The 15,058-nt window shown below is 39.9% G+C and overlaps 1 protein-coding gene across 3 annotated transcripts in view; it reads left to right on the top strand.

Moving 5' to 3' along the window:
- USP32 (ubiquitin specific peptidase 32) overlaps positions 1-15,058 on the top strand; it is a 58,738-nt gene that overhangs the window by 8,129 nt on the left and 35,551 nt on the right. For all 3 annotated transcript variants that reach the window (XM_042829966.1, XM_042829965.1, XM_042829964.1), the window contains exons 2-5: positions 7,763-7,890; positions 10,862-10,967; positions 11,236-11,354; positions 14,009-14,168. In XM_042829966.1, the coding sequence (XP_042685900.1) occupies positions 7,763-7,890; positions 10,862-10,967; positions 11,236-11,354; positions 14,009-14,168 (513 nt within the window). The remainder of the gene's footprint in view (positions 1-7,762; positions 7,891-10,861; positions 10,968-11,235; positions 11,355-14,008; positions 14,169-15,058) is intronic.

Below are 15,058 nucleotides of genomic sequence, written 5' to 3'. Positions count from 1 at the left end.
CAGCCTTAGAGAAAGAACATTGAGAAGTAAGACTTGATGCTTCAGGAATAATGTTGCAATTGTTTAGAGTCTGAATTGGATCCAGGAGCTCTGAGAGGTAAATCCACCGGGCCAAAATAGGATGTGCTTCATTCTGCATGGAGATATATTTCCCTAACGTTAAAAATAACACCCATTACAACCAACCCACTTCTGATTCTTCCTCACATCAGCTATGTTTGGTATTCACATTGAATAAATTGAATAAACTGGTCTTATTTTTATTCTTAGTGGTGTTTGTTATCTTCCTTTCATACCATACAGGTATTTAGCATAGAACACGTTTGTATTTCCTTTGCATTTTGTATTGATATTCCTTAGTTAATGCACAGTGCTTATGGTATTCCTCAGGTTTTGTCCTGCTGCAGGTTTTACGGCCTGTCCAGTCATGAACTGAAAATCTTGATCAGATATTGTCACAGCAGGACTCTGCAAATGATCCGAAGACTGATTTAGTTGAATTTTGGCCATTATTTTAAGTGAGCACTGTTGATTTGTTAGTTTGAGATGTTGCTACTTTGAAGATCTGAAACCTCAAATGGAAAAAAACTGGAAGATTGTGAGCAGAACAGGAAGTGCAGCGTGCAGTAAGTCTGCGTGGAAAGAACTGCGAGTGGGGAGTTAACAACTAGAACTGCAGTTTTATGGATTTAAATTTCTTCTGTAAATGAACTCAAATATGGCATCGTGAGTCTATTTTGGGCTGAAGAAGTACTTCCTTTCAGACCGTGCTTCTAGTACTTAAATGTCCAGAAACAAGAGCTTCTCTGCACTGGAAATTTCCTACTCTTGTGAAGAAGAATTTTACTGCATTTTATCCGATGTTGTGGTACAGTTAAATACGGGATTTCAGCTCAGAAGTTAAGGAGGTGAATTTGCTTCATACAGCTGAAGCAGCATTGCTTTAAGAAAAGTAATTGCTGGCAGTGAATGTGAATAGTATTACCTGCTCAGTGTTCCATGGGGCTGTTAATGAAGGGTGTCATCAGAGGAAAAGTAAAACAAATACTTTATGGTCCCCCATTCTCAAACGCTGCAGCTAATGGCATTAATGACAAGTTCCTTCTGTTCCTAAAGAATTATAATCAATCTTTTTGCCATTGACAAATTCCCCCTCCCTCTTTTTTTTTTGTTACCCGCAGCTCTATTGTCTTCTCGAGGTCTTGGTTAAAGAATGGCTGTTTAAGTGTCTTGGGATAATTAATCTTATTCCCTAAATAATGAGTAAAAATTGCTCCATTCAGATGTCTCAGTAAAGACTGAGCTATCTTAACACACTGCTTGGCAGTCACAATATGCAACAGGAATTGAAGGATTACTGCAACGTAATTTTGGTATTTAAAAAAAAAAGGGTTATTCAATCTTTTTTCTTTTTTTCCCCTTCATATCTATTCTTTGGCTCTTGGTGGCTCATCCAGGGGATAAAGCTTTTCTTGGTTGTATTAGACCTAACCACAGAGCATATCAAAGGTATGACTTCTTGTGTGTGGAGAGCAGAAGATTTAGTTATTACAATAGGATTTGCCAATTTTCTGTAACGTGAATACTTAGCATTTATGTGACACTTTTAATCTTCAAAGAGCTTACTTCTCACAGTTACCATCCTCAAAAAGAATGCCATTAAGTATTATTAGCCTGTTTTATCCATCTGTAAAGTATCTCTATCAGGGCACTCACTGTCACGTTGCTATTTGGATTATGTTTGCTTCAAGCAAAGCTAATCAGCGCAGGTTCTGTGACAGCCCTCCCCATAAGGCTGTGTGGATGGGAATTGCTACATAATAGCCCCAGCAGTGAAATAATCCTCCCACCATCTGAGCAGTGGAATCTTATTGGCTATATTTTATATCCTCAGGAATTAAAGGAGCCTGGTTTTACGTGCTCTTCAGTCCTACTCTGTAAGCTGCAGAAGAACGCTGAAAGAACCTGAAATCTCTGCAGGTCATTAAAAGAACTTTTACCGTGTGTACTCTTGCAAATTTAAATGCAATAGATTGCAGTCTTAAAGACAAAGTAATTACCGTAATCAATTAGAGAAGTGGTAAACTTGTTCTCAGCAGGTCCCAAAGCTGTTGCCAGCCCTGGTTCACCACGGATGGCACTGCCCTGGCCGTGGCCCTCTCCAGGCATCCCTTCTTCTTTCCAGCTCCGAGTGTTCTGGAGGAGTTTTCCCTGCCCCTGGAGAGGAGAGTGCCAGAGCCACACAGCCAGCCGTGGGAGCAGCGCAGGAAGGGCAGGGAGCAGAGGCGTGCACCTGGAGCAGTGTTTAACACAGAACAACGCAGGGTTAGGGGAGCCCTCACGGGGGGCAGCCCTGCATGGGGCACCCACTGCCCTGGGGCAAAGCCATCGCTCCTTGCTCTGCTCTGGCATTTTTTCCAAACGTTTTCCTTGCACATTTTTACCTCGTTGAAGATTTTTAATAATTGCTTTGGCTCTTGACAACTTCATAACCGCGGCCATTGAGTCACAACAAGGACTAATGAAAAAAGTAATAAAATTTCCATGTATAACTAGGATGAAGGTTCCTGAGGGAAATATTGAACAAGTGATTACAGAGAAGATAATTGTCTGGTTAGAGAATTATATGCCCTGCAAATTTGATATTGAACCTGTAGAATTGTCACTTAAAAATCAAAATATTAGAGCTGTTAAAATCAGAGATGGTAGTTGGAACTTGAGGTAGGTGAGTTTTGCTTGCTTTCTGAAGGATAATCAAGTCTGTTATTTTAAAACTCAGTTTTGATTATTTTTAGAAAAGAATGAATGCTGATGGCTGCAAATTATCGCTTGCCTTGTGCACTTGAGATCTGCAGGGCAGATTTTGCTATAGCAAGCTGTCTTTTATTCAGTAGTGACTGGAATAAGTAGTGGGATTTCTGATTTCTGTTTTCTTAATTATTTTGTCTCCTGTTTGTTGAGTATTGCTGACATCTTGATGCTTAAGAATTCTGGGGGGAAAATCACCATCCCTGATAGGTATTTTGTAAGCTACCTCACGCAGTGAACTGAGTGTATTTCTCCTTCCTCTCAGCAGAGCTCTCTTTTTATTTAAATGAAATATTTTAGGCTTTTGATACATTAAGATCTTGTCCACTGTTGGTGCTGCTACTTCTGCTTACAGCAGAGCAGATGAGCTATGTGTGCTGCTTCGGGGCTGGTGGTGTAAGTAGAAGTCACCAACTCACTGAGTTGCTTTCAGCAGTCACTGCTGCCCCAGTAGGATGGCAGTGAAGACAGCAGGTAGGATGTAGGTTCTGTGGTTTGTTACAGGGGCTTTTAATTGGCTCTCAGTTTATAGCATCCATGGCAGGCTGGCTCCTCCTACTCTCTGTTGCACTGCTGGGATTCTGTCCTTCTCACAGATTAAAGCAGCTCCTTTGTACAGTGCTTTTACAGAGCGTTTTAGATCATTTATTAAACATCTGTCTGATGGAGACTAGAATTTAGATTCGTTTTAGTGTTGAGAGACAATTAAGACAGGGAGAGGTTAAGTGTCTTTTGCCTGAATGTCTCAGGCAGTCTTAAAGAGCTGAATGCTGTGCTTTTATTCTTCTCTCTTGCTACAACAGCCAATTTTTCATGCTTTAGAAGGCCGCATTTCATATCTCTTTCTGCATCATCACAGCATTTTATATTATTTTGCTTGGATCTTGAAGATCAGGAGAAGAGGCATTGCAAAGGAAGGCGTTTGTGTCTGATCTTGACTTTCCTAATAAATGTGAAACAGAAATTTAAAGTGCGTATACTGTGCTCACTCTTTGCACGTGTTGTAGGCAGTGTGTATAATAATCTTGCTATATAAGCCATAAAAAACCATTAAGCCTGACTAAACACTTCTTTTAACCTTTATGTAAGCTTCCATCAAAATTAATACCCATTTCTTATAATGCTTAACGTTCATGTGTGATCTGTTGCATCTTAAGCAGCAGTGCTTGCTCCCAGACTTTGGTGTTACTCTTCATTGCACCTGAAAGTCTTCAAACTTTGCAAGGACAGTGATGAGCAGCGTGGGTATGTGTGAGTTGGAGAGGGCATTGCAAGAGCTGCAGGCTGGTTGTTGGTGCTGAGCAGAGACTGTGGTGCATGGTGGTTATTTCACAGAATCACAGAATGGCCAGGGTTGGAAGGGACCTCAAGGATCATGAATCTCCAACCCCCTGCCACGTGCAGGGCCACCAACTTCCACGTTTAGTACCAGCCCAGGCTGCCTAGGGCCCCATCCAACCTGGCCTTGAACACCTCCAGGGACGGGGCATCTACAGCCTCGTTTCCTTCTTTTCCACAAGTGTTCTTGGCGGTGTATCTTTGTTGTTGTTTTGTTGTTGTTTTGTGTTTTTGTTTTTTGTCATTTGTATAATTTGGGCTGATTTTAGCTGTCTTTATTGCTCTTTGTGCTATTAACATAATTTGTGAGAGCCTTTAGGGACTGATGAATCTAACCCAGGGAAGTGTGGTAGGGCAGGCACTTCTGCTTGTGAGGAATTGACCTCAAGTTAACGATATTTTCTACCTGTGCTTCCTGGCTAGGCAAGGAACCAGCAAGGCCTTTAAGTCCAGGGCTGGGCACTTAGGCATGCGTGGTTTGATCTGTGGGTAGGGCTTTGTTCTGAAAGGAAAGCTCTGGGATGAGAACTGGCTGATAGGCACCTAGAGAGAAAGCAGCAGAGAGAGAGAGGGTGGCTTCCAGCACTGAGCTGTGTAATAATGTGTTTGGTTTTGGAAGGTGCCATATAACCCTTGAGCTGGGCTGCTGTTAGTTAAAAAAATAACACTAGGATCGTAAATCCATATAAACAGCAGTAAGTTTGAATAACATTATTGAACTGAAAATAACCTTGGCAATTGGGTGAGCTGGAGGTTTGTTACAATTACTCTAAGATGCTGTGACACTTTTAGCTGAGGTTGCATGGTTTCATTTATACTTTATTAAACAAACTGGAGCTCCAGTATTCCCCGGAGGGTTGGATGCTGCACTAATCTTCTGTTAAACTGTCTGCAGTGTTGCTGGAAGGCGTCCAGCCAAGGTAGTGCTCTGGAGGTTTGCGCTGCCTAGTAAGGTTGCCTGGACAGAAAGGCACAGCCTGTGACCTTTCCTTTGGTGGAAAAGACATCTTGTTTCAGGGATGTGATGTGGCAGCAGGCTGACTGAGATACAATTGTAAGAATTAGAATTCAGTATGTAACTACTGAAACTTGCTTTTGGAATTAGATCCTTACAATAAGAAGGTGGCTTCTGTAGTCTTGAGATGTGTAGAAGCAGGCACGTGGTTCCAGTTAATAGCTGCATGGCTTTCTCTGCAATGCGATTGAGGTTCTGCCACCTGTTACTGGTAGGAATGACAAGATGTGTTGCTGTGTTGACTATCATAAGCTTATTTTGGGAAGTCTTAGGTGTGCTGTTTTTCTCAGGTTGTGAATGCAGCAGCAGTGTCTGCAAGCGCAGCGTCTGTGCGTGTGTAGGGAGAGCAGTGCGGGATGGGCTTTGTGGGTGCTGTAGAGACAAAAAAGAGATCTCCAGTAAATCCAGGGAAGTGCTGTTCAAGGCTGCTGCTTGGAAGCTGAGGGCAGTGTTTGACATTGACCTCTTACTAATATCTTTATTTGCGTAAGGAACACCTCTGACCTCGGTTGGGCTGCCTGTTCAGCGTAGGACTTGTGCGACTGAGAAGCAGTAGCTTGTGGGCGTGTGGGTGTGCTCACTTTTATGACTGTAATGAATGTACTGCTTCTGGGAGTAGTTCTTGGCTAATTTGGGACTTATTTCTTCTCATCACGCGCTACGTCTGTGTCAAATAGATGTTTTTTGTTGGGATTTTGTATTCAAATGTTTTATGACTTCCTGACTTAAACGCTGATAATATCTTTTATTTCTCTGTTCATTTCAGTAGTACTTTCATGTGCTTTGATCTAAATGTATAATGAATTTATTTTTGTGAAGCTTTGCAGGTGATTTGAAGTGGCCTGCTTCAGTCACTTCAGTGTGTCCTGGGGAGGGAAGGGAAATGATCATCTTTTCTGTAATTCCATGACCTGTTTTGTAGTTTCTGTATGCAAACAATAACATTGTCATCTCCAGTGCTAGTAATTTACATTTGAAACATGACATAGACTGGCAGTATCATCTTATCAGCTACTTAATGTCATACTGGCAGTTCTTTCTGAAGGTGTGAGCAGTGCTGGTTGGCTTCTCCCTGCCCATCGCTGCCAGCCCATCCCTTGCAGGACTCTGAGCACTGCACGACAGGGCATTTCAACACCGTATGTGCTGGGTAGCAGCAGCATCTCAACATTCTTTTCCCTTATAATTGGTCTACACTTATTAAGATAAGACACAATGATAATAATTTCAGTATGTCTTTTGCCAAATTCTTATTTATTGGCAGCACCAATGTAGTGTGGATCCCACTTCAGTTGTATTTCTGAGATCCCTGGATTCTTTTTCTGGTTTAAAAAAAAAAAAAAAAATATCCCCAGAATCTATAATAACATTTGAAAAGAAACTGACCCAATTTTTGCTCTTAGGCACAGCTGTAAAGTCACCAGGCTACTTCAGTGCTGATGAGGTTTGAAATTCAGAGGGAACGTTTTGACATGATTTGCTTTTCAAGGAATGATTTTTTTGGATGAATTAATTGAAATGTAAAAGCAATGAAGAGTGCTGGATTAAGTTCTGAAGTGTTCTGTTTTATTTTGGCTGACAAAAACCTTGACAAGCTTTTGGCCATTCAGAGTTGCTCCATCTGACTGGTGATAGCAAGGAAAGGAAGACGTCTTCCAGTAAATAGAGTGAAATAGCTGCCACGTACAGCGTCAGTTCCTTGGTGCCTGGATGGTAAATAGCTCTTTCTGCACTACATGGGAACTTGCTGTACATCCAGGACACTGTTATGCTCTGCAGCTTGATTTTCACAAAGTACTTGTTCTCTTCATTGAGATACTTCATGAGAGTACTTGATGCTGGTGGGACTGTGGCAGTTCTGTGCCTTGTTCAGAGCTTCTTAAGCGTATTGCTAGAAAAATGCCTTACACTTGTGAAATAGGAAGGCAGGGCTGCTTTTGAGAACAGTCATGTGCAAGTATGTGTGGGATCTCTTCAAACTCCTCACGTGTAAAGCTTCTGAAAAGTTTGAACAGATTTCAGCTGGTAATGAGATTTTGACTGTGTGGGATAACCTTAGGTGAAGAGTTACTTTTAGTCCAAACTAGCTTTGCTGTTAAATTCTTGTTTTGCTCCACTGTCTTATAAGCCAGTACATAGTGACCATGGGTTTTTTTTTCTACAGAAAAGTAGGCTGGCTGTGAGATGGGGTTGTTTGAAGTGTGCTGCTGGAGCTGCTCTCAATTATACTCACTGCTGTTGGTTTACAGCTCATCTCTCTAGCTTGTGTGCAACATGAAATCAATCATAATACTGCTTAATTTTCCTTTTGTATGAGGATAATGGTACTCAATTTACAACAAACTTACAATACATTATTGTAGTCAACGAAAATTTAGACAGCAAACTGATTGTAATTGTTGTTAACTTTCAGTTCTCGCTGAGATTAGAATATTGGATCTCATCATCTACCACTGCCTGGGTAAAATGATGCATTTAATTTCTTCGGATCTTTTTATTTTATGGTAAACATAATGTGGACAGGTTCTTGGTAGTCCTTAAGCTGTTACATTTCTATGACATTGCTGACCAAATCTTTTTTTCTCCTCTGACTCAATGCAGTTACAGACATAGAGCTAAAGCGACTGAAAGATGCTTTTAAGAGAACTTGTGGACTCTCGTATTATATGACCCAACAGTGCTTCATCAGGGAAGTTCTTGGTGATGGAGTCCCTCCGAAAGTTGCTGAGGTAATCTGCAAGCTTCTCTGGGGAGGTGTGTGGTTGATAATGTGTGCCTACAGAAATATGCGGCCAAACTGAATTTCTTTCCATTTTTCATGCAGTACCAGTGTGTTCTGTATCTGATGATAATGTAGGAATTACGGCCCTTTTTATGCTCTAAGTGGATTTCTTGTTTGTTTTTCCTGGCTCTGGAGTAGCTATATTAAGACTTAAACTATAGTATTCAGCAGAGCTGTGCATTTTCTTTTAAAGTAATAGCTCCAATGTAATGTGAAGGTAAATTACTTACATATGCAGTGTAGCCTCGAAGGCATCTTTTGAAATCGGAATGATTAGAAGTAGAAGGGTGGAATTCAAATCTCTGCCATAACGCTGGGTCCAAATAGAGCACAAATTTAGTTCTAATAATTTATCCCCTCAAGCATTTGCAAATGCATTAAACTTTGGTAATAGCAGATGATGATCTGAGCATCCTGTGGGACTTTAATGTGTTTGGGTAGCACTATGTCTCCCAGCAGAATGAAATTGCAAGTTATACGTAATGTCTCTGATAGAATGAGATCCTTCTATACTGTGAGCCTCATTTAAACTTGCCTTCAGACAGCTTTCAGTAGTCTCGAGTGCGTAGCAATGGATAGCATGATAGGTGGGCAAGGAGAGCATCTCCCAAAGGTATCGTGCAGAACTGTCTGGACATAGGTGTCTTCAGGAAATCTGTCTGGTAATAACCTGAATTATGTCAGGTAATAACTTTGGTATGGAAGTGAATGAGATTTTGGAACTTCCTACCACCTTGTTGCCCAGTGTTTCTGTGGAGGTGGGCTAGAACACTCACTGCAACTGCTAGTCTGCTTCCTACTGCTGCAAAGACAGCAGTGGTAGGTTTTTCTATACCTTGTTGTATGAATGGCAGTTAAGTAGTTAACAGAAAGTAGCTGGTCTGTGTTGGGTATTTCCTTTGCTTCTGTTTGCTGGTACAGTACACTGTAGCTTAGCCAGACCTACCCAGCAGCCTTGGCAAGGCCATGGCTGGTTTTGTTTGGTTGGATAAACTGTTTCCTGTGAACATAAACCTGAGTGAGTTGGTCTTGTTTTGGGAAACATGGCACTCACGTTTTGCAAAGGGATTTCAGTCTGTTAAGAATTGATTTTTCTCCTTAATGCACTTGGTTGTAGTGGGCTGTCAGGCTCCTTTGAAAGGCATGACTGATAATAGATGGCATTTGATGACACAGAATGTCCTGCACAGTTATGGTAGGGTATCGATGTTCTCTCATAGTATTTGAAATGTGATTTGTGCAGTTATTTCATAGCAGTTTCATGGTCAGCTTAATTCTAGCTGCTTATTCTTGCCTAGAGGTCAACTGCTCTGAGTGAACTGGATTAGTGAAACCTGATGACAAAAATGGTTATTTCAAATCCAAATTTGTTCCCTAATTTCATTCATAGTCCTGCTACGTGAATGCTTGATTTGGCATAGATACAGGAAGGGGGGTGGGAGATGCTGGGCAGGCAAAGGTGCTGGGTTAAACCAGAGTTAATGCTGCAATTCTGAGAGACAGAAGAAGGAAAGTACTTAAAACATGCACAGAAAAATTGTAATCGTATTTAAATGCAGTTGGTAATTTATTTTATTTACGGCTTAGGATTATTCCTGTATTTTTTTTGTAAAATAGATGTAGTATTTATAGTGATGTGGTCAGTGAAGCATCCAGTAGCTTTATGATCTCAGTTCTGTTTGTGAGAGGTCCTCAACCTGTGGGTTTTGTCCAGTGTTTTTCAAATGATTCTCTCTGCTCTGTTGGTGATTCACAGAGTAGTGGCTCTGTCTACAGTAACATGGAACTTTGAACTCTGCCATTGCTTTTTGGTTAAGTTGTCATGCAAAGAATATGCTTTTATGGAAGAAGAACAAGAAAACGGTGCATAACTTCATGTACACATCCTGTTAGTAACGTTGCTCATTTGCAGTGTAATGCAAAGCGAACGCTATCTAACATGTACATGATACTTTGCTTTATAAAATCAAATCGAGCTCAATTTCTTTGTTTTGCCCTTTCTCTCCCTCTCTTTTTTTTTCTAAATATAACTTCTTTAAACTAAAGGTCAGCACATGAATCTGCTATCCAAGCTGCGATCGGTGACAAATCACTTTGTTCTGCCCTTTCACAGTAATAGTTCCCTTTGGCTGCACTTAATGCTTTGTCCTTATGGTTAGATGCCCTGTGTGATACCTATAAGAAAATCATACTAAAAAAACAGAAGTGCTGAAATAACTCTCCTGTATAAGAATAATGTATAAGTTCTGACTGCATTGTTTTCTTATACGTGAAGTAGATATCTCTCTTGTGGTACTAATGAGGTACTGGTGCTGTGGGAATGTATTTTGGGATTTAAAGGAGGAGTGCAAGTTAGAAAAGCAGTACAACAACAGATGTAAATCCCACTGTTAGCAGAATAGAGTACTGACTTGGAGTGGGCATTGCAGCAATAGGGGCAGTGCACAAAAGTTAAAAGCCTGTTTTTTTCTCTGTCACATCTTTACAAGTCAGCAATTTTTGGTGGTTTACTGAGAGCACATCTCCACTGATGGGGTAACAAAGCTCTTGTTGCTCCAACAACCTCCTGGTAGTTCTGAGGTTATTGTACCCCAATCTGGAGGAGAGTCCACCTTCATTACCTTGGTAAAGAAGAGTAGAGAAATAGCATATGTGAATGAATCCTTCTTTGCAGGATTGCAGCTTGTTAAAAAATACTTCTGTTCAGGAAAAATGTGTCTTTCTCTAATTGAAAGACCCTCAAAAGACAACTTTATAACTGGAATGTCTACGAAGGTGTTTCAGAATTAATATTAAAAGTGTTTAGGTGACTGTGAGGTGATTAACTGGAAAAAACATGCAAAATAGAGCCCTGCTATAACTTCTTGCTTTCCATTCTTTCTTAACTTTGTGGCTTAACTTCTGCTTTATTCTCCTAGGTTATCTACTGTTCATTTGGAGGAATATCTAAAGGGCTGCACTTCAATAACTTGATAGTTGGATTAGTTCTACTCACTAGAGGCAAAGAGGAGGAGAAAACAAAATGTAAGTAATGTAACTTAAAAACAAACAAAAAAACCAACAGGATAGTTTGTATAGAATATGCTCTTTTGCTTTGTATTAATGGGCAATGATAAAAGAAAAAGGAAATATTTCTCAATCTAAACCTTACTGAGTTGCATTGGAATTGAATCAGTGCAAGTTTTCAGTGCTGTAGTTGTTGCATTGCTTTTGGCATTCTTAGCCAGCTCTAAACCTGGTATTTGAAAAGTATAGCTGCAGTAGTTGCTTAAACACTTCTCTTCTTCCTCAGACATTTTCAGTCTCTTTTCTAATGAATCTGGGAGTTATGTGGTTCGTGATGAGATGGAGAAGATGCTGCATGTGGTTGATGGGAAAGTCCCAGAGTCTCTCAAGAAATGTTTCTCTGAGGTATTTAATACAAGTTTTATCTCATTGCATTAAAAAAGTGAGTATTGCATTGTGCAGTTTTTCTGCCATATACATGCAAGTACCTTGTTTAAACATTAGAGAAGTTCTTCATCTTGTAATTTACACTGATGTAAGTTGCAGCTTGGTGCGTACATGCAAGAGTTCACCATCCTGCTTTGCTTAGTCTGCTGCTTTGAAAGATACAGCTTTAGAATAGTTCTTGTGTCTCACTGTGCCTACCAGGAGCTACAACATGTATTTATGTATTAGATTCTTTGAGAAATGTAATATTCATGAAGCTTTCTGAAGTTCCTATCTTAAACAGGCTTCTTATGTTGACTTGTAGATATTCACAGTACTTCTTTCTCCCAGAGAATGCCAGGTTTGTTTGATTTGTTTGTTTCTGTTTGTATTGGAGGATTACAGACCAGTAAAATTTAGTTGTTGTTCTACATTCTACTGAAAAGCTAGATTGAGGAGCTTAAATTGTGGATTTCAGATTACTTTATTACCTTACGTTGTATGGTGTTCTGTGTTTATGGTAACTTTAGTGTGCTGTGAAGCTTGTGGCCAGCACTGGCTGAGGCAAACTTGTTTAATCTGGCATGGTATCATGTTGGCTTTGTGGGCAGTGATTGCATTCTTCATTCTTGACTGGAATCATAAATCATATGTATGCTGCAGTCCAGTTTCTGGAGCTGACCCACTTCAGTGTTTCCTATATTTAATTTCCCATCAATGTGGTATGATGAATTGTACCCTACAAGTTAATTGCTTACTGTCCAAGAAATATATATAAAATAATATATTTATAAATATCTTGCAGGCAGAGAAGTATCAATCTGCTTTGATACCATTTTCCTGCTCTATATTGATTATCTTTTAAAAGAAAAATAGTGTAATGACCCACTCAGCAGGATTTACTGACCTGTTAATCATACGAGGTCTTTGCTGGAGAATGAGAAAGTTTAATGTTCCTGTTGTGGGCCTTCCTTCCTGCTGTATGGGAGATGAGTTAATATTTTCCAGGGTGATGTTGAAAGGTGCTCTTATTCTTTCCTTCAGAATTGTTGTATGTGCTCATCTAGAACAAGGAACTCTGAAGTTTATCTCTTTTTCCTCATTCCTGTTTCTAAAATGAAGGAAACAAATGCAGTGATATCTGCGTTGCTCTGGTTGCTTGAGTTCCACCATGGCTCATCTGTAAAACTTAAGTGATTCAAGTGGTTTTTCTGCCAAAACTTTGCTGTCCTTTGTCCTTCTTGTTGTTCCAATCAATTAGAATGATGTGAAAGCGTTATGAAACGTAATATAGCTCCTCTTCCATTTGCAGAAAGCTGTGAGGAAAAAAGTAGCAGGAAAGCAGAGTGGAAGAGGTAGTGAGAAAATGATGATGTGTCTGATCCAGACTTCTGGATAATGATTCAAAGGAGATTGAGAAGACAATTTGGTCTGCATGTATTTATAGGAGAAAAAGCGTAACACTAATGTAGAAAGAAGAGGCAGAGAAGATCAGTGTTTGGAATCTGGAATAATCCATTACAGCTAGAATACAAAGCAAATCATTTAGCAGCAGTGGTGATGAACCATTTTCTGCAGTTGGCAGCTGCCATTACTCCACGGCCAAATGCAAGTTGTTGCGTTCCCTAGAAATGTAATTCAGTGAAGTTTAATGGTCTGTGATATTAGGGAAGTTTAGCCAGTCAATGGCTTCAAATGCTTTTTAGTTTGTAGACTCTTGTTTATTTCCCATAGTCATTAGGACCTCTAGATAATGAGTTTGTGTGCTGATAGTAAGCTTGCTTTTATTTTCAGTATTTCTACATTGCCTACAAAGCTAAGCTGTGATTTCATGGCCACATCTTGAACACCGTTCAGCTCAATGTTTCAAACAACCTCTTGTGCATTTAAATTGTGTGCATGTATGGCTTTCATGTACTCCTGAACAGCCAATTCTATCAGACGTCCAGCAAGAGAAACTTGAGTTAGGAGATATTATGAATGTCACATTTGCATACATGCTATCAAGTAGTTTTTGGACAACAGAAGCATAAATTTTGAATACTTCTGCAGTGATTCTTCGTGCTGTTAGTTATTCACAAACCTAAACTTTCTGTGTTAGGTGTTTGCATACTTACATAAATGTAACAGAATGTTTATGATTTTTTTTTTTTAGCATTAGCTACTCAGCACAAAAGAGCTTTTATCTGTCATAATAAGCTCAAATTTGTAAATGTAACTGCTGCTCTCATGAGTTGTAAGAATCCTTTCTTTTTTTTTTTTTTTGTCTAATTCCTATAAACTGAGGTGCAGAGTAAATGACTTTCCAAAGGCCACGCTGAGTAGGAGGCTGAAATGCAGGGCGAGCTGAGGAGTCTAATTTCCTTCTCTGTGCTGTATTTCAGGATGAAATGGAAAAGCAGGCATGGCTCCAAAAAATAATCTTATTGCTTATTTTTATAGGAAATTATTGTTCTTACAGCTAGATGGTTTCTGTTTAATCACAGAATGGCCTGGGTTGGGAGGGCCCTCAAGGATCGTGAATCTCCAACCCCCCTGCCACATGCAGGGCCACCAACCTCCCATTTAATACCAGATGAACCAATTAATGAGAAAGGAGAGAAAAACAGTCATGTTTTCTTATTTTCTAATAGGGTGAAAAGGTAAACTATGAGAAGTTCAGGATTTGGCTGTTGCACAACAAAGATGCTTTCACGTTTTCCCGTTGGCTGCTGTCTGGAGGTGTGTATGTGACACTCACTGATGACAGTGACACTCCGACCTTCTATCAAACCCTGGCTGGAGTCACACACTGTAAGTAAAAGATGATTATTTTGCACACTTCTTAAAACTGTTTCAGAGATCAAAAACTGTAGCCTTGCTGCTTGTTCATTAAATCTTACTACTCTGATTAGTTCTGTTCAGCATACACAGCTTGTCTGTGCTAACTTGTTCTTTGCTTTTGGTGCTGTGATACATAAAACGTTGTTATGGAAAAGGATACCTCAGGTCATTATTTTTAAGGGGGAGCAACATTTAATAACAGCATTTCCTATGGAAGATGGTGACTACAAGGTTGATTTGAAAAAATAAATAAATAAATAAAAAATAAAAAATAAAAAAATTTCTTCACAGAATGGCCAGAGTTGGAAGGGACCTCAAGGATCACGAATCTCCAACCCCTCTGCCACGTGCAGGGCCAACAACCTCCACATTTAATGCTAGCCAGGCTGCCCAGGGCCCCATCCAATCTAAACATTGATTCTTAAGTATACCAGTCTAAAGAGACCTGACATTAATACAGGTGTGCTATTTGCTCTTCCAGATATGGTGTGTCATGAAACTGTTGAGACAGTTTTGATGATAATGTTTGCTTCAAAAATAAATACGACCTCCTAATCTGTTTTCTACAGTAAAATAAGAAATATTCCTGACGTATGATGCAGTCAGGGAACTAAATGAAGTAAAGAGAAGCCTCCTCAGGATCTACATGTAGGAATGATCTCCAGACAGCAAATGCTTCCTTGTGTCTACATCTTGATGTAAAAGGAGGAGCAGTTGTTTTTACAGATGAAATGGTGGGCTGGCAGATCAGATGTGATGTGCATGTATAATGTAAGCACACAGCGCAGTACTATTGGGGACTTAATATCCCTTAGGAAAAAGGTGTTTGCTTTTGAGATATCAAAGGTTTGAACAATCTG

The sequence above is a fragment of the Centrocercus urophasianus genome, unplaced genomic scaffold (genome assembly GCF_019232065.1).
Source record: "Centrocercus urophasianus isolate 14NV4802_14NV808 unplaced genomic scaffold, USGS_Curo_1.0 seq_33, whole genome shotgun sequence".
In the NCBI taxonomy this organism is placed as follows: domain Eukaryota; kingdom Metazoa; phylum Chordata; class Aves; order Galliformes; family Phasianidae; genus Centrocercus; species Centrocercus urophasianus.
The sequence above is the reverse complement of the archived record's forward strand: the minus strand, read 5'-3'. Positions and strand labels throughout refer to the sequence as shown.